Source organism: Ursus arctos, unplaced genomic scaffold (genome assembly GCF_023065955.2).
Source record: "Ursus arctos isolate Adak ecotype North America unplaced genomic scaffold, UrsArc2.0 scaffold_9, whole genome shotgun sequence".
NCBI lineage: Eukaryota > Metazoa > Chordata > Mammalia > Carnivora > Ursidae > Ursus > Ursus arctos.
In genome coordinates, this window is record NW_026623111.1 from 30,240,558 (window position 1) to 30,268,311 (window position 27,754).

Below are 27,754 nucleotides of genomic sequence, written 5' to 3' on the forward strand. Positions count from 1 at the left end.
TTTTTTCTTCCGAGTCTAACTTAGTACCTTCTACATGGGGTTAGAGTTCTCGATACTGGATTATGTGGATGCAGATGCAGACTGTCCAGGAACATTGTTAATCTGCTTGGTCCTCCTTCTGCTCATGAGGCCTGCCTCCTCCCTTTCCTGGGCGTGTACTCAGGAGTGTGGGTGAGCTGTGGTGGTATTTTAAAAGAACTATAATAAACATACACATATAAACATATTGTTATGAACAATGCATTTTCTAAAATAAAAAATTTAGTGAGAGGCATTGTTTTACATTTTAATGTCTAGCTTAATAGAATTAACTGGTTTCTTATTTTTGCTTCTACATTCAGTCTGTTGCATTTATGTTGTTCGAAATATATGAAGAAAAAGCTAACCTTGCATAGATAGATACACAGTTGGAGAACAGAGGGGGGACCTCATGGGCCTCTGAAAGACCAACCATACATGGAGAACAATTGACCTAGAAAAATGCAATGTAGGAAAACAGTGCCCCCCCCCGCCCCGATAGAATTTGGTGTAATAATATGTGGACTGCATTACAAGGGCAGATGGGCAGTCATCCTTCTCCTTTAGCCAGGAGCCGGAGACCAGAGACTTGTGACTGTTCCCCAGCCTGGGAGTGGGTGTGGGGGCCTGTCTTGCTCTGCTGAGTCCCAGACTCTGTGGGACAGGAAGTCGCACTGGGAATCTCATGAAACACACAGGACATTTGTTTCAGCTTGGTCAGGTCTGTGTGGACAGGCTTCTTGGATAAAGAAAATCAGTGACAGCGTCTGACACTGCGACATGAAAGACTGGATTGGTTTGGGTAATAACTAAAGATCTGGAAGTTTGGGTTCACAGGTGTTTTGGTGAATCTAGATGGCGATGATGTTTAGTATTGCTATTATTTGGAATTCATATCCACTTTCAGGTCCCCATGTTTATGAATTCCCAATTTCACAGAAATCAGTTGCTGGGCTAAAACTTTCCTTTGCCTCTGGAGGTCTGTTAGAACATGAAATGTTCAGGCTTAGGTCAGTAAAGCAGTAGTTGCACCTCGTCCTTAAACTAGAAACTGTTGTGCATTTATGCTACAGAACTGTTGTATGTGTGCCTTTTTTTTTCCCCTGTCTTGGTTGGAAGCTGGGTTTTTGTATATTTTCTGTGGGGCATATCTGAAGACTGTTGCCCGTGCTGGAGCACCGTTAATTGCTTACCCACTTGTGCCAGGCATTGCCACAAAGTATGAATTCTTCCCTTTGTCAAGAAGAGGAGACTGAGGTTCAGAGAGGCTAGGTGGTCCATGCTGAGCTATATACGAATGCCTCAGTTGGGATCGTGGGCTACTTCCCTGTACTTGGTCACACTGCCTCGTGGACACATCCACTTAGGAGGGTTTTCTTTCCATTCACCAGAGCTCGTATCCATGCTGTGTGTAAGATGTTCAGCGAAATTCTAAAAACATTGTGGGTTTTATCTCCACTGTTAAAAATGGGGAGCGTAATGCCTCCTGCTCGGGTGGCATGGGTGAAATAAGAGAACTGAGTTCCATCCTGGTCCAAGAAGTGTACCCACCCCACACCCATCGTGTCTTTTTTCTCCTTTATATTAAGTGTCCGAGGCCTTCAAATAAAACCTCATTGTTCCTCAGATATGCTCCTGAGCTTCCTGCTTACCACAGGAGTCCCTTCTGTCCAGGCAGTTACCCTCGTTCACTTTCATAAAAGTGGGTTCTCCAGGAGCAAAGTTGAATAGGACTTGCTAAGCCTGATTCAAGCTATGCATCCGGAAGCAGAAAGGGTACTTTCCCTTAAAAATACTCTATGATTTATCCTCTCACCTAATCTGTAAGTTGTAATAGAAATTAATACAGGTCCATAATCCTCTGTCTGCAATTCCAAAACCCAAAAGATGAAAAACAAAAGTTTTCTTGTAACTCATTTTTGGCAGAACGTAGTGAGTCCTGAATTCTTTGGAGGCAACATTTGACTCGAACTGCCATGAGGCCTTTAGCAGATTTGGCTGTTGTCCCCAGTGTGGCTTTTCCTGTGTGTCTCTGCAGACGTGTAAGTGTGATTCCAGGCTGCTACCCTCAGCCTGCTAGGGGTTAGGCAATGTACAACCAACGTGCTGTGTCACCTTTGTAAAATTCACAGATTCTGAATTGTGATGTGCGTTTCCTTCAAGGGCTTTGGTTGAGAGATTGCAGAACTCTATGGAGTTGGTCACATTTATGAAATCCCCCAGCTTTATAGGCCCAGGTAGGGATTTGCTGGTGCTCTGCCCTCTCCCCCAGCCTGCTCTTTCCGATCAGTTCATTTTGATGACTTGTTTCCCATGCTAGAAACTCCACCATCTGCACGCCTTTCTCTCGGTCTAAGCCTGGCCCGAGGGTAAGTCTGGAGTCCAGCCCTGTTTGCTGCCCCAGCATTGCTCTCCAAGTTAAGGGCCTGTGACTGCTCCCTGGCTCATGGCCCAGCTGACCTCTTCTGATCTCTGCCCGCCCTGGGCTATCTTGCATGCTGGCTCTTGGAGTTTTCGTTAGCGAGGAAGCACATGTCTCTGACCCTTTAGTGGCCTGTGCTGACCCCATGGCCTTTACGTGGCCCACACGCTAAGCCTGGTATCCAAGTCGTTCACTTATAGGCCTTGCTTTTAACTCTCCCATCCTCTCTCCTGATGGCCAGCCCCAGACCTGCGGGCCGTGCCCATTAGCAGTCTGGCGCCCAGCCCGTGGTGTTCCTGCTGCCTGTGTGCTCCCCCTCACTCTTTTCATGCCTCTTTCCCCTGCTTGGTTCAGCTGGAGAGTCACTTCCTCCAGACAGCCTTCCTGGATTCCTGTGCTGTGTCTGGGCCAGGCCTCTCGGCTTTCGGGCTCACCTCCGTAACTGTATATCCATACTTCCCCTCTCGGTTCTTGTTACCACCACCTGGTAGAAGAGACCCACTAGAACCATCAGGCATTTGAAGTTGTCTCTCATTCTCGTGAAGCCCCATGCAAGCAGGGCCACGTCCCTCTGGCACCCAGCACCCTGTGCAAGTCCTTGGTCAGTAAATACTTGAATTTTCTGGATTTATGTCTTTGGTTCTACCAGACTGTGAATTTCATAAGGGCAAAGAAAAGGTTGGTCTTTCGGTCCCGTGGCACAGTTCCTGTCACCCAGGGAGCTCTGAGTACAGGGCGGGTGTTGCTGTTACCGCGCTTACATGAGTACTTTGAAAAGCCCACATCTTGCCTGCAGAGTCTTCGGGGCACGGAGCAGGTGTGCTGTGTGCTGCTGCTTGAGAAGATCTTTTACACGAATAACCCTGTTTCTCAGAAAGCAGGCTTCGTGGCCATTTGGAACACCCCACCCCAGTGGCCATTACTCATTCAGGGCCGGCTGTGTGCGGCGTCACACCAGGCACGCATAGCCTCCTGCATTTAACCTCACAGCCGCCCCCAGCAAGTAAGGAGAAATGGGGAGTTTTGGGGGATTAGCCAAGTCCCCAAGGTCACACGGCTAGGACAAATATAGGTACGAGGGATTGTGTGGAAGCGCTGGGTGAGATGTAAAGCAGGAAACATGAACCGAGTGGGAGGAGCCGGGACTCCCCAGGGGACGGTTTGGCTGAGGAGGTGGAGGTCGTGAACTCTCCATGAAGAAAGGAATGCGGGACGTTGGCCCTCCCGACAGCTCGTGCTATGAGCTGGGGACACCGCGAGTGGTAATAGCTATGTTTCCCCAATTCCCATAGCTTTCACTTCGCCATCTGCAGTATGAGAACTCGGTCTCTGGAGTTCAGGACCCGTGTTCAGATCCTGGGTTTGCCACTTCATAGCTGGGCTGATGTTTCACCTGGCACATTTTTCTCGTGAATAAAATGAGAGTGATGTTATTGTTTGTGTGGGGACCTGCCTAAAATGCTTCATGGAGTATTACCAGTGTGAGGTATGGTCTTGTAAGATAAATCCTGTCCCATCTAGAATGCTTGGTTGGCTTGTGGAAGTTCTGGAAGTCAGGGACTTCCAGCAACAGGGTTGCTGATGTACTGAGGGTTTGTTCTTTGCATAAGAGCTGCTACATGTAATTTTTTATTGGTGAAAATTTGGATAACATTCAAGATCTGTCGTTGATCAGAAAGTGTTTGGGCCTTGCCACCAGTGGCTCTGGAACAACACATGAGGCCAGTGCCCACTGGGCCCGTGTCCCTGTGCTCTGTGGAACATCGGTGTGGGAGCATTGGTGGCCTGGCTCTGCCATCAGACTGCCACAGTACCCTCCTCCAGCTGAACCTTTCCCAAGAGGTGCTTGTTGGAGGCCTGAGGACAGAGCATGAGAAATTTTTATGCGGTTCTTTTTTCACATCAGCATGCTAATAAAGGTCATATGTTTGATGGAATTTGGCCTAAGGTTTGCTTTCTCTTAATTGCTTCGTGGCAAAGCTGTGGGCAACGTGGCTGTAGCAATCCCAGGAAGCTACTAGGGGGCTGCCTGCCTCAAACAAGGTATATAATTTGTAGGGCCTGTTGCAAAATGAAAATGCAGAAATCCCTTGTTCAAAAATTATTAAGAATTTCAAGACTGTGACAGCAGAGCATTAAACCCAGCATGAGACCCTTCTAAGCACAGAGCCATTGTGATTACACAAGACATGATGCCTGTGAATGCCCTTCCCCAAATCTAACAGTTATTGAGTGGTCTAAGTGGCACTGGTCCCTCCCCAGCCTGCTGGGCTCCTCCTCTTAGGAGCCTTGCAAGGGTTAAATGAGGAATGTCCCCCATCGATAGATGACTGCGTAAAGATGTGGTATATATGCAGTGGAATATTATTCAGCTGTAAAAAAAAGAATGAAATCTTGCCATTTGCAACATGGATGGACCTAGAGGGTATTATGCTTAAGTGAAATAAGACAGATACCACGTGCTTTTACTTACATGTGAAATCTAAAAAACAAAACAAAAAAAATAGACTCAAACATTGAGAAACTAGTGGTTGCGGGGGGGGGGGGAGGCGAAATAGGTGAAGGGAATGAAGAGAGAGATATAATGTCCAGTTACAAAATAAGTCACAGAGATGAGAAGTCGAGCATAGGGAATGTGGTCAGTAGTACTGTAATAAGGTCACATGGTGACTGCACTCATCCTGCTGAGTACCGAGTAACGTGTAGAATTGTCGAATCAATGTGTTGTACCCCTGAAACTAGCATAACATTGTATGTCAACTATAATAATAAAAGTAAAAATAAGTTTAAAAATGCCCACTCCACAAACAGGGCCAATGAGTGCCAGCTCTTGTTTCTGGGGGTGGGCGTAGTATCTGATATGAGAGGGTATCCAGTAAGCAGAAGTGCTAACAGGGACTGATTGAAAGGGGACCAGATCCTTGCCGGGTTGCTGCATGCCACGTGAGGCCTGTGTGTTCCGCCACCTAGACCTGTTGGAGACCCAGAGGGAGTCCGAGGGAGGGCTATGTCCCGGGCTGGGGCAGGGCCACGGCCACGTGCAAAATCCACGGAGGTGGGAAGGGCACCGTTTGCTTGGCAGCAGGAGGGGGTGATGGCGTGAAGAGCCTCCTGTATACATTTGCCCTCACCCCTTGGAGAATCGGAGGAAAGAGCTACACCTGTGCGGTCAGTACAGCGGTCCCGTGTGCTTCCTGAGTGCTGGAAACATGGCTGCTCCAAACTGAGGGGTGCCGTCGGTATGAGGACGACACTGGGTGTCGGAGGCTTAGCATGAAAGGAAAGAATGCAGAATGTCTCAGTAATTTGTGTATTGCTTAGGTGTTGAAATAACATTTGCATATGTTGGGTTAAACAAACGGTCTTGAAATTAATTTTACGTGTTGCTTTTTGAATGCGGCTGCTGGAAAATGTTTCATTACAGTCGCGTCGCACATGCTGTTGGAGACTAGGAAAGTGCCTGGGGCTAAGTACCTCCTCATACTCACAGGGCCCTTGCCGCTCCACACGCACCCCTGCCCCCCTCTGAGGCTATGCCCTGGAGCAGGGGATGAAGCTGGGAGAGTGGGCGAGGAGGTGTGCAGAGCTCGCAGGCAAGGTGTGTAGACTTGGTTCTTTCAGCCCTGGGGGCTGTTGGATGCTTTCTAACAGTGAGGGTGACACGTTCCGGGTGCGTTTGGGGACAGTTCGTTGGGGGGAGAGGTAGAGCAGGCAAGAAATGAACGCAGGAGAAGAAATCAGGAAAGTAGTTAGACTGTTGCTGCCCTCTTAAATCAAGGTCAGACACTCCGATCTGGATTAAGTGCTTTCTCATGAGGCTGAGGAAGAACACGCAAAAGCATCAGCCTCCCTTTGTTGATGCAGAATAGTTCCGGGGAACAATTACCTTGCAGCCTAGATGCACCTTCTGCCTTTGCTGATCCAGATGAGGCCCTCATTCGCACCTGGGTCCAAGCTCAGCCCTCGGCGTGGCTCTAGACGGTTCTCCTCTCAATCAAGTACTTTTCTCCCTGGAAACACAATTCCCCATTGGGCACATTCCAGAAGGAGGGAGGTGAGGTGGGATTTGACAGATATCAGCCACAAAAGCCTCCTGGACAAAAGAAGTCTTTAAACCTTATCTGAACATCAGCTTTTTGTGAAAATAATCAGGATGTTGAGGGTTTTTAATTTTTTTTTTTAAACTTCTTTCTGGAAGGTAACTGTTTTGTATAAAAGAAAACACCCGCTGCTTCTCAGCTGTTTGAAAGCTCTGCTTGTGGTTTAAAAGTACAGAAATACACACGTGGTGTGAAGCATTTGCAGGCAGAACCTGAGCAGGCTGGGAAGAGCTGATGGCGAGTGTCCGTAGGGCCATGAGGCCACGGCTGCCTGCCCGTGAAGAGCCACAGCTGTCTGCTCCTCTTGAGAGTTAGGCTTAAGTTTAGAGGATCAACAGTTTTCTTTTTGCTGGAGCTTGAAATCCAGATACCTACAGGACGGAGGGTAGTCCTGATTTCTCTCACCTGAACCCCCACCAAAAAAGCATCAATAATTGCTGATTTTTTTAATTGCCCGCCTTATTCTAAGAACAGCCACGTGCCCCTTGTTTACAGAGCTGGTTTATGATCCAGCTTCCAAAGATCTGTTCCTGCACCTGAAGCACGTCGGACTTCTGGTTCAATAGGCTTTCTGTTTTTAGTCACATCTAACGTGTGTTGTTTTTGCAGGGCGAACCTTTCCAACACATCCGTACTTCTCTGCCCAGCTGGGAGCGGGGCAGCTCTCACTTTACAACATTCTGAAGGCCTACTCGCTTCTAGACCAGGAAGTAGGATACTGCCAAGGTCTCAGCTTTGTAGCAGGCATTTTGCTGCTTCACATGGGTGAGGAAGAGGCATTTAACATGCTCAAGTTTCTGATGTTTGAAATGGGACTGCGGAAACAGTATCGGCCGGACATGATTATTTTACAGGTAGAGAGCGTTCCAATGTATTTGCTAGAGACAAATGCCAAAAATGTTTATGATCCCTTTCCAGGTCTCTCTAAGGAACTTCCCCACCATCAGTTAACGCTGGAGTAGCTGTCCTTGCTGAGCACTTAACTTTGGGCTGGGCATGACGCCGAGTGTTTCATATTGCACGTACCGCCTCAGGAAGACACTATTAATCAGCTCAGTTTATAGATGGGAAGGCTCACCTTAACTCAGGTTACCTGGCTAGCAAGTGGCCGACTTGGGGCTTCAGCCCAGGCCTGTCTGCCTTTTTTGGATCAAAAAGAATCTAGTCATCAAGGCCAAAAGCCCCAAAAGAGTCGTGTGTTACAATACTAGATTAACTTGAAAATTCCACTCTCTTCGAAGGCAGGTGCACCTATATTAAAGCTACTGGGGAGAACACAGAACCTGACAGTATCTGTGGGAAGTGTTACATGGGTCAAAATTTTTTAGTTAATGAAATGGCTTTTAGTTAATGAAATAGCGTGTGTGTGTGTCCGTCTGTCCCCACAGATCCAGATGTACCAGCTCTCGAGGCTTCTTCACGATTACCACAGAGACCTCTACAATCACCTCGAGGAGCACGAGATCGGCCCCAGCCTCTATGCTGCCCCCTGGTTTCTCACCGTGTTTGCCTCACAGTTCCCCCTGGGATTTGTAGCCAGAGTCTTTGGTAAGTGTGTGTCCCTCTGTTTGCCCGAACCAGCTTTCTCCTCTCAGGTGGGAAACGTGTATTCTCGTTCCCTGGTGAGCCTCCTTACTTTTCTACCTATGTCTTCGACAAGAACAGGGTGTTGTTTGACATTCGGAGTCTAGTTGGCATTGGGCTTTGCGAACTTCAAGACCAGCTTCGCGTCTGGTACTCAGTGGGCTTCCCTGGACGCCGTCATCTGGGGGGGTTTAGACCCACTTGTCTCTTGTCCAGAGCAGACATCTTTAACGACTTGGCCAGGGGCCCGTGCATGTATTCCAGGCATGTGTCTCTCATGAACCGTCTTCCTCAACCTCTCTGACCTGAGACTCTGTGCATTGATGGCCCCTTAAAACTTCAACTGACGACTTCTAGGCTTCTGTTCTTTCTCAGTTCCCTTCACATCTCCTCCTCCCGTTTCTCTTCTTCCCCTGCCCTTGGCTCTTCGTTTCCTCTGCCAGCTCACTCTGGAAGGACCCTCCCCTCCACCCCCGTGCTGATGACTCACTGGTCCACCCTCACAGGCCCCAGCCTCATCTTCCCCGACGCCTCAGCCCCTTCCACGTGGGTGCCCCACTGTGACCGTAGGTGGCTCACATGTCATACCATCTCCTACTTTCTTGATTTACTTTTTGAGAAGATCGTCTCTGTCAGAGTTAAGCGGGTGTTCACATGCAGAGTCTCAGAGTGGCCTTGAGATGGCAGGGCTCAGCACGTGCGCTGCGCTCGAGGGGCCGAGTGACGCTGTGAGCACGGGCAGTTCTTGCACAGTGGGTTTTCCCTACTTCAGAGTGAAAGAATCATTTTGACAACTCAGGTTTTTAAAAAAAAATTTTTTTTTTTACTGTGGAGGTTATTAAAAAATTGGTAATCATCACCCATCAAGTGTTTTTAAAATGTTACTGATGTTCAGTCACCTGAAAGTTTAAAAGTCTAATCTTCTCATACTTTTTTAGATTTGCTTCTGGAATTAGAGAACATCTCAAAGCAGGGGAGTTGTGTCCAGAGCCATTGAGAGAGGACTCCTTTGGCATGCTTGGGAAAGACAGCTTTGTAGATCTATATTCTAGAAATCCTGAAATTTGCTTTTTAATGTAGGTGGGCACCGACTTGGTCTTCGCACCTCTTTCCCCCAGAGTACTATATTTTTATTCTTACTCCTACCCATAACAACTTCTAAAGAATGGCCCATTGGGCTTTACTAGAAGAATCTGTGTTCTTAAAATATTCACTACCCCCACCCCCTTTTGCATAACTCCCTCCCCAAACTGATTCTTAATTTTTGTCCCTTAAAAAAAAAAATTGGAAAAAAAGAGATACCAAAAAAATCTCTCCTGGTTAAATAAATCATTAGTGAGAGATTTCATGAAGGTTTTATACCATAGTTTAAAAAGAAGATAATTGGGGCACCTGGATGGCTCAGTTGGTTAAGCGTCTGCCTTCAGAGCTCAGGTCCTGATCCCAGCGTCCTGGGGTGGAGCCTGTTCAGTGGGGAGTCTACTTCCCCCACTTCCTCTGCCCCTCCCCCTGCCTGTGCTCTCTCTGTCTCTCAAATAAGTAAATAAAATCTTTAAACAAAAAAAATAAAAATAAGTAAAAAGAAGATAATTATAAAAGCCTCAAAAAAAAAAAAAACCTGAAAATTGTCTTAGTTTACTAACAAAAGAGTCACCAAAATCATAAGATCTCTAGCTGTAGGCTGAAGTCTTTTCTTGCCAAAAATGTGTGTGTGTTTCTAGTTTTCTTACTCTGGAAATTGAAAAGAAAATCATTAGTCCACTTTTTCTCCTGACTTTTTACTGTATTTTTCAAAACAGTGTAATAGGAGTGAAGATCGAAAGAGGTGGGAGGGGAAGCGGGGGTTGGTGTTCATGGTTTGGAAACAGCTCAAGCATCGAATTACAGCACTTGTGAGAAAAAATTCTGCAAAGGGGACTCCATCGGGAGGGTCAGCACTGAGGGATCACTGCCTGGCCTTCAGGGGCTGCCCTGCAGGTAGCTCTGGGGACGCCAGGGCCGCAGACGTCTGGGAAAGAGTCTCTCCTTGCATTAAGTAAGAGGCACGAACAACAAACTAAGTCTGCCTTGGAGATGACAGCCCTCCTGTTCGAGCACATTCGCAGCTCTAAGCACATTCTGACGACTTCATAAATGAAGAGCTAAAGCCGGCAAGAGCAGGGTATTTCTTTTTCTTTTTTTTTTTTTTAAAGATTTTATTTATTTATTTGACAGAGATAGAGACAGCCAGCGAGAGAGGGAACACAAGCAGGGGGAGTGGGAGAGGAAGAAGCAGGCTCATAGCGGAGGAGCCTGATGTGGGGCTCGATCCCACAACGCCGGGACCACGCCCCGAGCAGAAGGCAGACGCCCAACCGCTGTGCCACCCAGGCGCCCCAAGAGCAGGGTATTTCTATTACATAATCAGTGTGAGTCTCGGAGGCTCTCCTGCATTATGAGTAAAGATGCCCGTGCGTGTGACTCCTGGGTCCCACAGAGCCCTGCTATACTGCATGGTCCGTGTCCGGCTGGCTACGGCTCCTCAGAGTGTAGGCAGGAAGTGGGAACTCAGGGCGGCACTGCGTGTGATGTCATTTTGCAAAAACTGTTGGTTTTGGTTTTGATTGTTTTTGGACAATCTATTCCATCTACCAGTACTTAAAACCAAACCGTTTTATTAGTAGGTTCCATGGACAGGTTTTTAAAAACCACTTCTGTATTTAGCATTGGTGACTTGAACCGTGTTTGTTTAGCTCCGTGATGGTGGATAGCTTAGTTTTAAATCCCCAAACCTGCCATTCATACCCTGTAGTCTATTTTGGCCTGAAGCCCATTTCATTGTAAGCCTGTGGGCCTGAATAAACCCCAAACACAAATGGACCTTTGTCAGCTGTTCACCGTTTCATACCTACGTGCGGGGTTCTCAGCCTGCAGATGGCATAACTCATATTAATTAACAGGTCACTTCGCAGTAAGTACGTGCTCCTCGGAGGAGCACCAGCAGCGATGTGCGTGCCTTACCCCTCCCGTGGTGATCCCACTTCCTGAATGTCAGCCCTTCTGCCTGGGTGTCATGGAGTTGAAATAGCTTCCTCCTGTAGGTGTCTAGTCCGGGTGGAGAGGGGTCCCAGGAGAGGTGCTTGCTGTGTTCACCTTCAGATCACACCTACCTTTGGGGGGGGGTGGAATCTGAAAAATAGGACCCGGCTTGCTCCCGATGGAGGAGGCAGCTGTGGTCTGAGGCTCCTGATGTTTGCTGGAGGGTGTGCTGCCAAGTCGATGCAGTAGGAGGTGGGGGGTGGAAAGGAACGGTTTGGCAGAAAACACAGAAACCACCTGTAATACAGGGAAGGATTCAGAGAGGCTTTAGGACTAAAATAGACTTAGGAAAACAGGATGGTTTAAATGGCCAGGAAAAAAGGCTCCCCCGGGGAATGTGACCAGCAGTAGGGAAGTGAGTTTGTGCAAGCTCTGTTTGTGCCGTAGTCCTGCTGCAGACCTGCCATCATCCTTCATGTTCCTCCCACCTGGTCCCAGTAGGAAGGTGGGGCTCGCACACCTGGAGCACCCCAGCCTCCCAGGAGACTTAGGAGAGGGCTTGCCCTTGACAATGACAAAGGTGGCTGGAAAAGAGGATGCAGGGTAAGTTTGCTTTACTGGCCCTGGGCTTTGCGTAGATGCCCCCCCCCCCCCAACCGCCCTGCGAAAACTGCACCTTTAGGTCATGGGGCGTTTCAAACAGAGTTCCCATAGGTTAACACAATAACAGAACAACAGTGCTGCTGAAGCGTCCTCAAAGGAAAGTAGTTATTTGCATTGTTCTCAGCAAATAATTTGCAAAAGTGGCCCAGTCAGCCAAATTTCAGCTTCCCTTTACTTCCTGCCTGATAAAGCCCTTTGCCTATATCTGGGTGGCTTGAAGCAGGAGGGGAGGGACGTTGGCTGCAGTGTGGGGGGCACGGCTTCCCTGGGGCCACTGGGGAGGCGCCCGCAGTTCGCTTTCTCGTGTGCTGATTTTTACATGCAGGCGATGAACTCACTTTTCCAAAGAGGCTTTTTTTTTTTTTTTTTCATTTCCAGAATGTAAATGTATAAGGATTGGAAGATGGACAAAAATGAAAATAATTGGGTTGGAGGAGTGGGTTTATAGGTAATGTTTTTCTTTAGTATTCCTTAAAAGTTAAGTTCTAAAATTTCCAGAAGGAGAAAAAGGTAGTAATTGTTAAGGGTTATAGATACTGCCTCCCCAAGGCTAGTCAGATAAATTTAGTAGTCCCTGCCTCCAAGCAAAACCTTGGTGGGCAGGAGGGTTGCGGGGGCTACCCTTCCTTTAACTCTTCAGACACATTCCTTCATCGTACACCCAAATGAGCTCCTTATTCGAGGCCTCCCCAGGCTGACGAGCTTCTGGGGCTGAGCTTCCCCAGCCTGACTCGTGTGGACAGCCGGCCGGCTTGTCTTCAGAAGGGTGGGCACCTGGAGCAGCGGGCCTCCAGCAGCGCTAGGCAAGCATCTTGCGGCTGGCAGCAGGCCCCCGGGGTGGGACTCAGGGTGGTCTCCTCAGTGGCGGCTTTTCTCTGTCTAAAGCTAAATAGCCTTGGCAAAGATCAGACTCACATTGGATCTCGTTAACATCACCTCCTTACCCATGTCCTGACCTACTCAGAAAAAAGGGAACAGAAAGCCTTGGGTGACCCCTCCCATGTTCTGGGTAGTTAGAATGCTGATGTCTGGACAGAAAGCCCCTGGTGATCTGGCCCCACCCTATGCCCCACAGAGCCGGAGCTCTTGCCTTACCATGCTCTTCAAGCTCCCGGACATGGTGTGCTGCTCTCACACCTCTGGGCATTTGCACCTTCTTTTCCTCCTTCCTTCCTTCCTGACTCCTGACTTTGCAGATTTCTATTGATTCTTCAAGATTGGGTTCAGCAGCCGCCTTTCCTTAGACTTTTCTCATCCCTTTTGTTCTCATAACACCTAGTGTAACTCTACCAAACCAACAGCTTTTGGTGTGTCTGCAATTTGCTCTTTGTGCTTTCGTTCAGGGCTTGATCTCAGTGCCTAGTACAAAGCCTGGCATATGTTAGATGCTCAGTGAATGCTTGCTGACTTAATGAGAGAAACTTAGCAGATAGACAGGTAAGTGCTCTTAAGGTGCTGGGAATAGCATTAGGAAAGAACATTTGTATTATAGTAAATACAGACAGACCCAACAAGACAAGTATATCCAGGGCTATATTTTCAAAGAGTGTAACAACAAAACAAAGAAACCCCACCACCTCTCCCATTTTTTATTTTTCCTTCAAACAGCCCAGAAAAGTCAGTTTAGAATGCTAGGGAGCACTCCACTAAGCAGATGTGTTATAAAAACCAAGATCCTGGAGCGCCTGGGTGGCTTAGTCCATTAAGCGTTTGACTCTTGATTTCAACTCAGGTCATGATCACAGGGTTGTGAGATCGAGCCCATGTCTGGCTCCATGCTGGGTGTGGAGCCTGCTTAAGTAAGATTCTCTCTCCGTCCCCATGCCCCCTCTCTAAAACAACAACAGCAATAACAACAAAACCACCAAAATCCTAATGGAATAAAACATGGAAGACCTGTTGTCTGCCTTACGAGATTGCTGATATGGATTGCATGTTTGATTGTGCTCATAAAACTTCCCGATAATTATTTCTCTTACTTGGCTTAGATGCGGCACTCTGTCTAGTTTCTAGTTACATGTCTCTCAGACTAAAGACACTGAGCTGTGGCAGCTGGGCCAGTCATGCAGTCCTGCCCCAGGACCCTTGCACAGAATGCTTGGTACTTAATTCTGATAGATGCCATCAATATTTGTTCAGCTGTAAATGTTGACCTATTGAAAGGAAGCCTTGCTGTCCAAACCACAGAAGCTTCAAATTTGTTTTGGGAAATATTTCTTTTTAAAAACATCTTAGTTATGGTGCTGTTTGAGATCTTTATTTTCTGTAGTGATGAATTACTTGGGTTAGACTATGTATTTCATAAAGCATACATTTCACAAGAATATTCTTACATAGGGCTGACTTGATACACATAGTACTTCCCCTAAGAAGCTCAGATTTCAAAGATAACGACCAGTTCTCTAATTTATCTTCCCAGCCTCTGTAGCCACACCTAAGGAGGCTGCCCTCATTCCTCCAGCTTCCTGGGGCCTTTCCAGCTTCCCAGGGTCGTCCGAACCGTGAGCAGTTGTGATGTTTGTGCAAGCAGTGTGGCCCTGAGCTCTGTGACAGAGACGGGTGACACCCACCCTGGCACCGGATCTGCTGGTGTGGCTGAGGCCTTGGGGAAGGTCACAGGGCACCCCCAGGGCTGACCCAGCCGGCTGGTGCCCCTGCCCTGTTCACTGTCCACAAACCACTCCGACGCGGATCCCTGCCCCTGCCCCTTCCCTGTGTCAGCAGCTTCCAGCCTTTCCTGTTTCTTAAAGGCCCTTCTGCCTCGTCCTGCTAAACCCCCCAGAGAAGCCCAGTGCTGGGGGGTTCTTCCTCTCACCTGTTTTTGTCTTCCAGGACTTGATGAACACGTCTTTGTCTCTCTCATTATCCTGCAGCCCTCACCCACCATGTTGACAGTTGCCTCTGATTAGATTTATGCCCTCGTCTTTAACATTATATTTTTCTCTTGTATTTTTAATTCCAGTTGTTAGGTTACTTTCCTGAATTTAGTCATCCAACAGTTAGTTGCTAGGAGTGTGCTTTGGCCCCAGGACAGTTTAACTCTTTCTCAGGTGGCTTCAGCTCTGTGAGGAAGGGGGAGTCAGGGCGAGGCCGGCTGCTCACCCCTTTGCCCGGGCCATTTGCCCTCCCTGTCACCACGTCCAGTCAGTGTAGGGATTGCTAACATTGGCCAACTGTTCTAAGAAAAAACTATGGCAAGAACTGGAAAATAACTCTGACAGAGTTCTTTGAATTTCTCTGAAGGAAGATGGTTTTTACTCCATTGTTAAGCTAAAATCCAGCATACTGGAAAGTATTTAGTAATGTACTTTTGCAACTCTGCAGACATTGTATAGATTTTAGAGATCTTTTAGTTCAATTCCTTATTTCAAAACAGGGGGAAGAAGTGCATTTTTTTTTTTTTACTCTATCTTAATTTCTGATACTCTGTGTCTAAGTCTTTCAGTTTTACTCATAACAATGTGTTTTAGTAATTCCTTTAAAACCCCAGAGCATTTCTAGAAAAATAGTTTAATAAAAAGTTTTCTTCTAGCTTTTGAAGGATGTTTGAGTTTAATATATTTTTAGAACAATAACAAAAAAGATTTATCTGAACCTGTGACAAAATCTTAGTACGTTTATCTATATTTCTTTTATTATTTGCAATATTGTCTTGACAACCTTATCTGAAATATCAGGCACTTAAAAAGGAAATAAAGTTTGCAATTTGGTCTTATGTTTCCCACCATCCTGCTCTGATGTGTGGACAAGAAAACACGATGTTATTTCATCAGAAACTGGCCTGGTTTAACTTTCTGCATTTCTCTGTTTTCCCAGATATGATCTTTCTTCAGGGATCAGAGGTCATATTTAAAGTGGCATTAAGTCTGTTGGGAAGCCATAAGCCCTTGATTCTGCAACATGAAAACTTAGAAACCATAGTTGACTTTATAAAAAACACCCTTCCCAACCTGGGCTTGGTGCAGATGGAAAAGACCATCAGTCAGGTATGACTCAGTCCGACCTTCCAAAGGCTTACGCCATCCTGAATTTGGAGAGCTTAATTTTCTTTTGATTGGGACCTCTCTCCTACCACTTGGTATCGTGAGCAGCATCTCGTGTGTTGCCCAGCAGGTAGGAAGCACATGGCGGAACATGTGTTCTGTGACCGAGTGCGAGTCCGAGTGCGAGTGTGTCTGGAATGTGATGGGGCTGTGCCACGTGCACACAAGGGGGCAGTGGTCAGGGGTGATAACCACGGGTTATCAGTAGTTGCTTCTAATTAAGAGGCTTCACCCCTAGTTGTTTGTTCTTCTGAAACACATGTGCTATTCAGTGTAGGCTCTTAACAGTAGGAGTGCTGTGGGGTTTTTTTTGCTGCTGCATGGTATTATTTGGAATTTTCTAAAAATAACCCTTTGATAGCAAAATCGGGATAGATAGTATATATTCTAGAGGTTCCTTCCACAATGTTTTTTTTAAATAGCATTCAGTTCCACATCTGTGGCTTCCTCTGGTTCCTGTAGCCAGTGGAACCATTTCTCCCAAATGTTAGGGGTGGGGGTGAATTGAGCCAGAATCACAACTAGATCAATTGTTCAATGGTCCGGTTTAGGGGTGGGAGCAGATTTTGCCTCTGTATAAAGAAGAATCTTCTAGTAACGTGTGCTGACTCTGAAGGACTGAGCTATTTAGCAGAGGGTGGATCAGCCCTCAAGTGTCCAGAGGCTGGATGACTGAGAATGTTCTGGAAGGGATTTCTCCATCGGGGCCAGCACTCAGGCCCCTCCTAAGCCTAGAGTTTACCTCACCTGCTCCCAATGCAATGAAAACATAGAGCAGTTAGGTAAAAACAAGTAGTGAAACGAAGCTATTTTGTAAACAAATCCTTATTCTGAGGACTTCTGACAGTCCAAGGGGAATCTGATTCCGGCGGAATGCACCCAGCTGTGGTGTTTCTGGTTGTATTCGCTGTGCCTCCTTCAGTGTGGAGCACGGACAAGGAAGCAGGTGTGGCCTGGGGAAGGGGAGCCGGTGTGAGCCTGGGTGAATCTGGATCTCCGCACATTTCCTACGCCTGTGCTTCGGAAGGGCGCTGCTTTTCCACTCTGCACTTTTCATTTTTAGTGAATTGATGCATCTCTGTATTTTGCTTCCCTGGCACGTTTCTCTCAATGTGAATAGCTTTGGCTTGTTCAGGCCCTGCTTTCTGCCAGGCTCTGTGTGAATCTACATATGCACATGATCTCATCTCATCATGACGCATTCCTGAGAGGAGAGGTGGTTTTAACCCACGAGGAGCAGCCCGGAGGGTGCGAAGAGGCACTCACTGGCCCATGGTCACCCTGCTGCCGAGGGGAGTGGTGGCGCGTCTCTTGTCTTGACGTGACGTGGCAGCTTCTCAATACCACCACATGCCTCTGGGTATCGTTTAACTACAGGGATTTTTCTGTATTTTACCTGTATGTTCATACTGAATTCTCTGCCCTTTTGATTCCTTAAGTTTTGGCATTTATGTGCACTGATTCCCTTTCAGAGCTCTCACTGCATATAATCCTACTTTATGGCCACTGGGCAAACACAGACAGCCTTTACCTAAAGTCTGTGCCTGGTGAGTGCCTCGCCCTGGCCCCCGGCTCTGCAGCAGGCTGTCGCAGCTGACATTCAGTTTACCTCCTGGACATGAGCCTGAGAAAAGAATCCCATTTTCTCTTCCCTTTTCTGTAAAGAATACTTATTCAGAGTATCAGGTTCTCTTTAAATGTTGGAAGAATAGAAATAGACATGGCATGGGGAGAGAAGAGGGGTGGTGTGTGTGTGTGTGTGTGTGTGTGCGTGCGTACGCGACCTGATTTGTTTCAGGCAACTGTCTTGAACTTGGGATCCTTTATCCCACTGACTCCTTAAACAATCCTGGGATGTGTAGGACAATCCCCACTTTATAGGTGGGGAAACTGGGCATGGAGAGAGTAACATGCCCAACGCCCCGTGTGCAGTGGCCAAGCCAAGAATGTGACGTGTCTCTGACACCAGAGGCCATCCTGTACAGAAAACGCACATGGAATCCAGTAATTACAAGCGTGGTAAGAGTCACAATGGTGCTCGTGCAAGGGCATATGGGAGCCAGGCTGGTGGAATGAGCGCTACTGACTGGGAATGGGGAGAGTTGAGTTCAACTGGGCCCAAGGAATGAGCTAAGAACAGGGGTCAGCACACGTTTTCTGCAATGGGCCAGATAGTTCAGGCTTTGAGGCCAGAAGGTCTCTGTTGTAGTCACTCCGCTCTGCCTTTGCAGCACGAAGGTAACCAGATAATATGTACATGAATGAAGTCATGTTGCAATAAAACTTTGTAAAAACATGTAGTGGAACAGATTCCGTCCACTGGCCGTACTCTGCTGATTCCTGATCACAGACATGGGAGTGAGAATTGAGAGAAATTCTAGATGCCTCTGCATTGAACTTTGAAGGAAAGGGTGGTTGTGGCTCGGGAGCCGCAGTGTAGGGAATGCAAAATCTACATTTTGGAGCCCAGGTTTTCATCCTACCAAAAGATTGGGAGCCCAGCTCTCTGCCCTCTTGCCCTCCCATGCTTTCCATCTGGAACCTGATATCTGTCAGGCTCACTGCCCCCTCCCCACCCAGAGGGTGCTCTGTTTTCAAGTTCCACTCGGAGATGAGGCCTGAGGTACAGTGTGACTCTTTGGCAGCCTGAGAGGGCCCCCAGGTTCCAATCTTGGAGGTCCACAGGGCGCGGGTGACAGACACATTCACCGCACCCGACAGAGCATATTGTCTTGTATGTAGACGGGCAGAGTCCGGATGGTCCTCTGTGATAGTTACAGCTCCATTTCATTCGATGCCTTTTCTGTAGGTGGCCTCAGCTCGAGCAGTGGGGACAGAGCCTGCATCCAGCATTGGGGGGAGGGTAGCTAGGGATAGGGCGCTGAGGCTTTGGCTCAGGATGGGCAGGCCAGGAGCGGCCGCAGCGGGGCAGGTCCAGAGTTGCCAGAGTCCAGGGCAGGAGGAGAAGGGTCTCTGCAGTGTCTGTGGCAGTTCCTCAGTTTGGCTTAACTGTCAGTTGAATATGAGCCATAAAAATCTTCTGACCCAAGAAGGGGGAAACCCTGGGAATAAACAGAAACGAAGAGAAGGAGGTCAGGTTTGTATGCTTGTCACGGTGAGAGCTGTCTGCCTCTGTCGGCTCATTTCAGTCTAAGGAAGAAAAACAGAGTTGGAGGGGGTCTTTGGGAGACAGAGCAAAGAGCCTGTTTTCAACATCCTCTGGGCGTTCAAAGTGTGGCCCCGGACCCGCACCTGTCATTGTACCCTGTAGGAGCTTGTCAGAAATGCAGAATCTGGGGCCTCACCCCAGACCTGCTGAGTCAGAATCTGCATTTTAACGAGATCCCCAGGGGATTCACACACACTGGGACACTTGAAAAGCTCTGCCATGGGCAGCTTCATTGAACACACTAGACAATTCCCTGTTCTAGTTGAGCTTGTAGGATAGAAACCAGAATCTTAACAAGGTTCCTTTGTTCAGAAGGCGCTCCTCAAAGTCACAGTTTTGAGACGGCCTCTTCTGCGCAGGGAGGAGCCCTGTGGCTTGGGCAGTTGGCACTGCTGAAAACAAGGACTTTTTTCAAAGGCCAGCAGTGCCATACAGAAAGGGTGGGGTACAGTGAGGAGGAATATTTTACCACTGGTATTGTTTAGAATTGCTTGCATGTGGTGATAATAAAAAACAGGCCAGTTTTTAGTTGGGTTTCTTATTTTTAAATTCACTACAGGCATTGTAGCCCCTCTTGGCCGATCCCCGGGCACCCTGCTCCACTCTCCGGCCCTTGCGATGCCACTGAGGCGGGCAGACCGAGGGGGGGTGGCCAGGGCCTGGAGGCTGGGAAGGTGGAAAGTAAGCGGCCAGTTCTGCAGACGTCAGGGTTAATGGCTTCATTATACAGAGTGTCCACAGACTGCAAAGAGGAGCTCTCTGGGTCTCCAATAGCAAAGGAGCCAAGAACATAAACAGACAATTCACTAAAGAGGAGGTCCGTCTAGTAAACAAATATCTGGGAAAATATTGAGCTTCATGCATAATTTAAATAACATACAATGCTCTACCTACTAGATTAACAAAACGAAACCTATTAAGGCCGGTACCCAGTGCCAGGGATAGACTGTAGCTGGCACCTTGGGGTGTCGTCGTTAATGGCGTTGTGCATTGATCATTTCCATTTGGGAGGCAACTTGGCAATGTGTATCATACACCAGTAGAATATTCATACCCTTTGACTCAGTAATCCCGTTTCTTGGAATGTATCCTTAGGAAATAATCCAAATTATGGGAAAAGCCATATGTACAAGGGTGTTTAGAGTTGTCATTTATAACTACAGAAACTTTACAAGTAACTAGATATCCAGCACTCGATGAATGGATTAATGTGGTTATAACACATCGAGTAGGTAGAACAATGAAGCCATTTGTAATTATGGTCAAGAAGAATATCTAGCAACTCGAAAAAGCCTTGTTTGAGGACCTGGGCTCTCCTTTCTCCACCAGCCACATACTGCCATGCTTTGGGATCAATTCTAGGGCATAACTGCAAAATCCAGGGCTCTCAATATTTCAGCAGCCAGGAGATAATGATGCAATTAAGCAGCGATGATTATGACCCAGGATGGTTCCTGGGAATTAATGGAGTCCTGAAAGAGTATACAGCTTTGGGCCCAGCTGAGAGCCATTAACCTTAGCAGGTCATGAATCTGTATTAAAGGCCACAGGTTTTGTGCCCAGGTTTTCTAGATTAGTAGCTCATTTAAAAATAAATCTCATGGAAGAAAAAAGTGTGCATTTACTGTGCCTCGTATTTATAATTCTGCACCAGTGCCACGGCAGTCTCGGTTTTAATGTTCGCGGGTTTTGCTCTGTTTGAGCTAGTCAGAGGTTCCGTGACGTGGCGTCCTTTGTAACTGGGCTGCAGCACAAGGTTGAATGTGAGGGTTTCATGACAAGCGCACGAAGCAGCTTCCTTAGCTAAGTGAGCACCTGCTCACCTTGCCAGGCCTGTGCTGGCAGCTCCCATGACTTGCCTCCCATAATTCCCACAGCGAGGCTGGAGGTGGGTGCCCTCACCCCCGTGTCAGGGGCCAGGAACCAAGGCCGGGAGAAGTCAAGTAACTGCTCACTGTCATTCAGGGCATCGCCAGGGGAGCCCCGCTTTGAGGGGTGAGTCCATTTTCTTGACTGTAGTATAGAGATGGTAATCCCTGCTGACCTCACTGTCACTCTGGAGGACAACAGAGAATTGCCTATCAATACAGCAAACTTTACACGCGCACACACACCATGAATACAATGTGTGTTAGTTTTTCAGCATAGAATGACTTTTGTGCCTAATTGGTCTTGTCCATTGAATTAAAATGAAAAGCAGGAAGCTGAAAAATTAATCTCCAGGCAGAGAAGATTGTTGGGAATGGTGAGAAAGTAAACATGGTTTTTGAATATCGATTTCAGGGAAGATAGGATTCATCCATGTTTGAATGCTAATAGGGCGCCCTGTGGGGGGGGGGGATGAGTTTTTCATTGATTTTCACTACGTTGGAATTTCTCTCTTAATTAAGGAAAGGCAGTGAAGAGTTCCTTTGTGCTCTTGTTAGGTCTAGCTTCGTCCTCCAAATGTGTGTTCTGTGATGCTGGCCTTGTTTCTATGGAGCCAGCTTGAATGCTCAGACCCACACACAGAGCCACCCAGGGACTTCACTCCTGTGCTCAGAGCCACAGCCCGCGGGGCGATCCCACGGAAACAGCTGGGGAGAGAGGCTGCGGCCGCTCCTCAGCGCAGCTCCCATACAGCTCACTCAGAGAAAGTACAAACACGAACAACTCACTTGCGCGCTTTGGGGCTGTTTTTCACACGGGTGGTTTTTTGATCACTGTTACTATTATGGGCAGGAAGGCATTGTTTCATGTTCACTCATCTGTGTGGGAGGCATTTGGGTTTTGGCTCATTTCTGCATATCTTATGTGCAAAGGAGGGTTTTTTAGTAAACAGTTCCATTACTTAGCTGTTCTTGTAACTCTAAAAACCCAAGTGAACTATAATTAAACTTTGACTCGGTGACTGGGCAAATGGGGCTATGATTCTTTTGTTTTGTTTTGTTTTTTTTCCTCTCTCTTTGACCCATGGCTGATGTGTCTAACATAATAGAATTTTCAGAGAAAAAGGAAATCTGTACTGAAATAAGAACTAAAAATAAGTTTTTATGAAGAGCTGTTTAAAAAGTAAGGTTTAGGGGGCACCTGGGTGGTTCAGTTGTTAAGCATCTGCCTTCTGCTCTGGGCGTGATCCCGGCGTTATGGGATCGAGCCCCACATCAGGCTCCTCCGCTCGGAGCCTGCTTCTTCCTCTCCCACTCCCCCTGCTTGTGTTCCCTCTCTCGCTGGCTGTCTCTCTCTGTCAAATAAATAAAATCTTAAAAAAAAAAAAAAGAAAGTAAGGTTTGGGCTTTTGGAAAATGAGTTATCAGAGACCCATACCTCTTGTTACCTTGGGTTTATGTCTCAATGCTTCTTTTGTTCTTTCTTCCCAAGTAGAATTGTTTACCTTTTCAATGCAGGGAGTTGTCCTTACTTATCACTGACAGTACCAGGCCCAGAGTAGGTGCTGAAGGGATGCTTGTTGACATGGTCGTGCATGCGTATGTGTGATTTTTCTCATTTTCAGCGCCTGATGACTTTTCTGTATATAACAGGTGTTTGAGATGGATATCGCTAAACAATTACAAGCCTATGAAGTCGAGTACCACGTGCTTCAAGAAGAACTTATCGATTCCTCTCCTCTCAGTGACAACCAAAGAATGGACAAATTGGAGAAGACCAACAGCAGCTTGCGCAAACAGAACCTTGACCTCCTTGAACAACTGCAGGTAGCGCATATTTATAAAGCCGCGTCCTGAGCCCTGAGCATGTGGTAGATCATTAGCGCACCAAAGCAGCAGCAGGCGGGCTTTCCCATGACCGCAGGACCTCTCTCCCCCTGTCTGTTTATAGTTGGGATCAAAGGTATCCCAGGAGAATTGGTCCTTTTTATTAAGGAGCAGAAGATTATCCTTTGCTGAGGTCAGACAGTCCTGGAACTTTCTGAGAGGCTGTTTCTGCACTTAACCCTTTTAGGAGAGAGACCCAGCGATGAACTGGGGTCCAGGATGCCGAGGGGCTATTCACTGAATGCCCACAATTGTGCTTTGAGTCATAACCAGAGAATCAAAGGCTTGGGCTTCTGTGAGCAAAACCAGCTAGGTCCATGGAGGGATGTTAGGGGAGGGGAGTAACACAGAGATCTACCTAACGAAATAAACCAGAGCATATGGTCACGATTTGTGAGTCCTTACTGCAAATACAGAAGTTTGGTTAATGAGGGACATAGTTCTCCCCTCTAGAAGCTTCCATTTTAACGTGGATAAATGTGGATGAGGACATGTGGGTAGAAAGGCAAACAGACCATGCATACGGAAGGGTGAGATGGGGTAAGCCTGGGGATGTAGTGCAGAAACCCAGCTCTTGCCAGGTCCCATGTTGTCTCCACCTACACTGTCACGCTGGGCAGACTGCTGACCTGCCCTGTCCTGATTCCCTCGTCTGTATGACACACAGTCCCTAACTGCTTAGCACAGCTCCTTTACACATCACATAGAATAAGGTAACGATACAGTCTGCTTTTTTAATGCTATGAGTGGGTGGTAATGCTATTAATGTTAAGGAATTGTTTTGGGGGGATTTAAAAAATTTTTTGAGGTGCTGCAAAGACAAATACATATTTGTCCCCAAAGTATGTATTTTATGGTGTTCCTGGGCTGTCCTTAGAATAAGCCTTCCATCCTGACCTAAGCCTCTTAGTTTTCTCCATAGAAAGTTGCCACTTTGCAGACACAAGCTTGGCAGTGATATGAGAAAGGCCAGCATTTGAGAGCTTAATAAATCAGCCCTTGTCCAAAATGCATTCCTCCCAGCAGGGATTTATCCCAGGAGACCTAGTGGCTATTTACTGTAGAGGAACAAAGAAAAATGCTTTCCCTGCCCAGTCCTAACCACCAGGCACATTCTGAAATTTAGCTTCTTTTTTCCCCCTACGACTGAGATGTCCTAACTAAAAATATGCTTGTGTACAGTGTCTCCAGGATGTCTCGGCTCTCCCCGAAGGGGAGGCTCACGGGGGAAAAGAGCCTTATCTGCTCTGTAACAGTCGGTTGTGGAGGTGGTAATTTTAAGTGACTTCCAAACAAATTAGGGCTCTGAAATAGAACCTGATAGGAACATTTCTGACAAAGCTCGGACTTGCATTTGGAACATTTGGCTCAGGAAGATAGGCAGTGCGGAAATAGAAGATCCCGTTTATTGGGCTAATGCCCGTGTGATTTTTTAGTGGTAAAGGGTGCACGTAATTTCATGGTACTTCTGTGATGCTCTACCCCTTTTGTGACAAGAAAAGCTGTGAAAAGCTGCTCAGATCTCGAAATTCCTCAAGAAAGGCACCAGGCGGTAATTGGTCCTGACAGACCTCCTTGGAATGGTCTCTGTTTCACCCAGCGGCTGGGCTCTTGTGGAGGGACCATTCAAGACTGCAGCTGTGCATGCCCACCAGTGTTTGGAGCCCTTGCCTTGCCGGGTGTCAGGGGCCACTGAGATTCAGAAGACACTGCTGCTGTCCAAGACTTGGGATGAGGATTACGTTGTGTCAGTTTGTGGGTGCTTAAAGATCGTTTTCCCATTTCCCTCTGTGAGTCACATGGGTTCACTGTCTTGCAGCCAGACTATATATGTTCTGTAAAACTCACACCTCCTTTCCTTTTTTTTTTTTTTTTTGACAGTTTTCAGAGTCCAAAGATAGGTGTTAAATATAATAGTTTTTGACCACAGATCTTTGGTTTTTCCCAAAGTATCAAAATTGACCTGTTTTCTAGCTTTGTTCTGTTCCTGTTCGTTGTCAGACAGACCAAGGTCCCATTTATTTTCTTGTTAAACACCTAATGTTACCTAGCAGCTGAGAGCAAAGCGTTGCACCTGTTTTGTCCAACAGCACATACAAGATGATTGCGTACACCTGCCAAATGGTGCCAAATAATAAGGGACATACATTTTTTTGTGATAAGGCACTGTGAGTCATCAAGTGCCCGTGAACTAGGTGAGGGGGGAGGCCAGACCCATGTACAGGATGAGACGTGCATTTTTCCATGAAAGCGCTTCGGTCTCATTGAGGAGAGTGACAGTCATGCAGAGCCGCTCACCACGAAGCTGGGTGGTGCACGGGGATTCCGTGGGCCTTGAGAACGAGCAGCCCTTTCGGGGGGGGGGGGCGGTGGACCTGTCTCAGACCTCGACCATGGGTAGGGGTGTGAGGACCACAGAGCACTCCTTACAGGTGCACACTCAGCATGACATCCCCCCCCCCGCCGCCTGGTACGCAGACAGACTTGGAAGCTCAGTCCTTTCTTCCTTCTATTTTGAGTGTTCCAGCCGCACAGCCAGAGCTAGACTTTGAGTCGTGAGGTGTCTGCCTGGCACAAGTGTTGTCTTGTTCAAAAACCTGTTTCCCTTGTTTTGAAAATGAGAGAGAGAAAAAAAATACATGTACCATTTTCCCCACCCCAACTAAACGGGACCGTGTGCAGAGCTGGACTGGATTAGCGAGAAGGAACAGCAGCTCACTGACCCAGTGACCTGAGTGCTGCCGTATGTCGCTGTGAGCTGAGGAACAGGCCAGGAAAGCCTTGGGGACAGCAACCTCTAAAGGTTGGACTTTCTGTGGTTTTCTCAGGAAACCCCTCAGCCTCACTAGAGCCACTGGTTGCCTGAGAAGCCAGCCCTGGTAGATGAGAATGGGAGGGGCAGTTGCTAGAGAGAAGCCCCTGGAAGTTCTCGTACCTGACGTTGGGTGCTAGGTGCGGAGGAAGCAGACTGGGCGGACGGAGGACACCGCTTATCTCGGTGGCGGTGGGGGTGACCCGTCAGTGAGACGGTGCGCGTGGACCTCTGCACAGATGCTGGGCCATCTGAGCGCTCCGCATGTGGAGATACCTGCTTATGGTAGGGAAACTAGAAAGGATTTTGGAGTAGAGGGCGGCTACTCCTGGGGCCTCCCCATGGGAACCATTTGCCTTTTGGTCTGAAATCGGTCTGTGCGTATGAGCATGTGTATTGTACGAATAGGACAGGCTGTGCTGCAGTAATAAATCAAGCTCCGCATCTTAGTGCCGTGGCCCAGCAGCAGTGGCTTTGTCCCTGAAGCTCCACCTCCTTGCCCGTATCAGAGCTGTCTTCCCTGTCGTCGGTGACGGGGGTCGGCTCCCTTTGCACTGTGAAGCCACCAACCATCTCAGAGTAGCCGCAGCAGGAAAGAAGATGCCAGAGGCACAGCATGGCCCAGCCTCCCTGCAAGGGACCCTGGGAAATGTAGTCTTCCTGTGTGACTGGAAGCACTGATCCAAACGCATAGGGTTGTCTCCCCAGAACAGGGCTGAGAAGTGTCTCCAAGGCTGGACAGTGGAGTGTAGAGTGCATTTCCCCCACCCATCCTTCCGTGTTCTCACTGGGCTGCTCACATTCTCTTCTCTTATTCTCCAGGTGGCAAATGGTAGGATCCAGAGCCTGGAGGCCACCGTTGAGAAGCTTCTGACCAGTGAAAGCAAGCTGAAGCAGGCCAGCCTTGCCTGGGAGCTGGAGCGGTCCGCCCTGCTGCAGACGGTGCAGGAGCTCCAGAGGCAGACGACGGCAGCGCCAGGTGGGCCGGAGCCTGACCTCACGGGGCCTGGGCCCACAGGCGACTGACAGCCCAGGAAACAGCTCCTCGCCAGAGCACGGCTCCAGGGGACCCTCCGTGCCCCGTCCTAGCACTGTCCAGGCCTTAACTGAGAGGGACAGACGATGCCGGAGGAAGAGAATGAGGCATGACGCGTGCTTCTCAGGGAGGCCGCTGGCTCCAGCATGCAGACTGTTCTGAACTAGAACGTGCAAGTCATGGGGACGGAGGTCCCAGTGTTTTTGTTGCTTAGGTTGCAGTCCGTCCCCTTTCAGTCCTGGTTACTGTACCCAGTAGGTTTAGGTGGCATGGACGTGAATAAATGCACCTTCGTGTTTCCTTGTTGTTTCCTTTTTCAGCGTCACTGTGCTTGCAAAGGACAGTTAGTCCTGTGGAAGTGCAAGGGCCGGGAGGGCTCAAGAGGAGTCCTCCGGCCCAGATGTGGCTCCATCGCTCTTCTGCCGTGGGTTTGTGGGACCACACCCTCTGGTCCCCAGCAGGCGATGCAGCTGGCCCCTGTCCGTTCTGGCTATGGAAGCCCCAGACAACCATTAGGACATCTTGAATTTAGCACTCTCTTGGGTATTTACTGAAGTTTGTCTTTAAAAAAAAATAGTTTTCATTTTTTTTACTTGGTCCTTAAGTATCAATCAAAGTCATTGTAGGTAAATGTTTTATGGGTAAATCACCAGTTTTGAGGCTCAAACCAAGTGTTGCTAATGAGCGACCTGCATCTGTAGACTCTGAGGTGTTTCTTTCTTTGTGGGTTTTCATCGCCCTGTTAGAGCCGGGTATTTGTTTTTGCTCTTGTGGGACGCAGGGCAGCTGTGCGTCCCTTTGAGTGTCCGCCCTCGGGAACCGCGTTCGCTGCAGAAGTAGCCGGGCGCTTCAGGGTCGTCATGGGCGCCAGAGATGCTGGGACTTTGAAAAAAGCCCATCAGATAGATGGCGGCTGAGCACAGTTTTTCAGAGCCGGGAAGTGTGCTTTGACTATAACTCAACACGGTGACCCCTCCCTCAGGAGGATGAGAACCCTGGGCCTTCAACAAGTGAAAGCCCTCACGGCCGGTGTGGCTTCATCGGGTCCCCCGGTGAGGCCTCTGCACGAGCGCTCTCCGAATGCGCTGTCGGCTGAGAGAGAAGCTCCAAAGGCCCTTTCTGACAGCAGGGTCA

At 48.1% G+C, this 27,754-nt stretch overlaps 1 protein-coding gene across 13 annotated transcripts in view; it reads left to right on the plus strand.

The window, feature by feature from the left end:
- The window catches only part of TBC1D1 (TBC1 domain family member 1), a 224,117-nt gene extending 197,197 nt beyond the window's left edge, over nt 1-26,920 (plus strand). For all 13 annotated transcript variants that reach the window (XM_044387658.3, XM_026508719.4, XM_044387659.3 and 10 more), the window contains 5 exons: nt 7,150-7,394; nt 7,929-8,088; nt 15,622-15,791; nt 22,539-22,712; nt 26,407-26,920. In XM_044387658.3, coding sequence (XP_044243593.2) covers nt 7,150-7,394; nt 7,929-8,088; nt 15,622-15,791; nt 22,539-22,712; nt 26,407-26,610 — 953 coding nt within the window. In that variant the 3' untranslated portion in view covers nt 26,611-26,920. The remainder of the gene's footprint in view (nt 1-7,149; nt 7,395-7,928; nt 8,089-15,621; nt 15,792-22,538; nt 22,713-26,406) is intronic.
- Nucleotides 26,921-27,754: the final 834 nt, after the last annotated feature.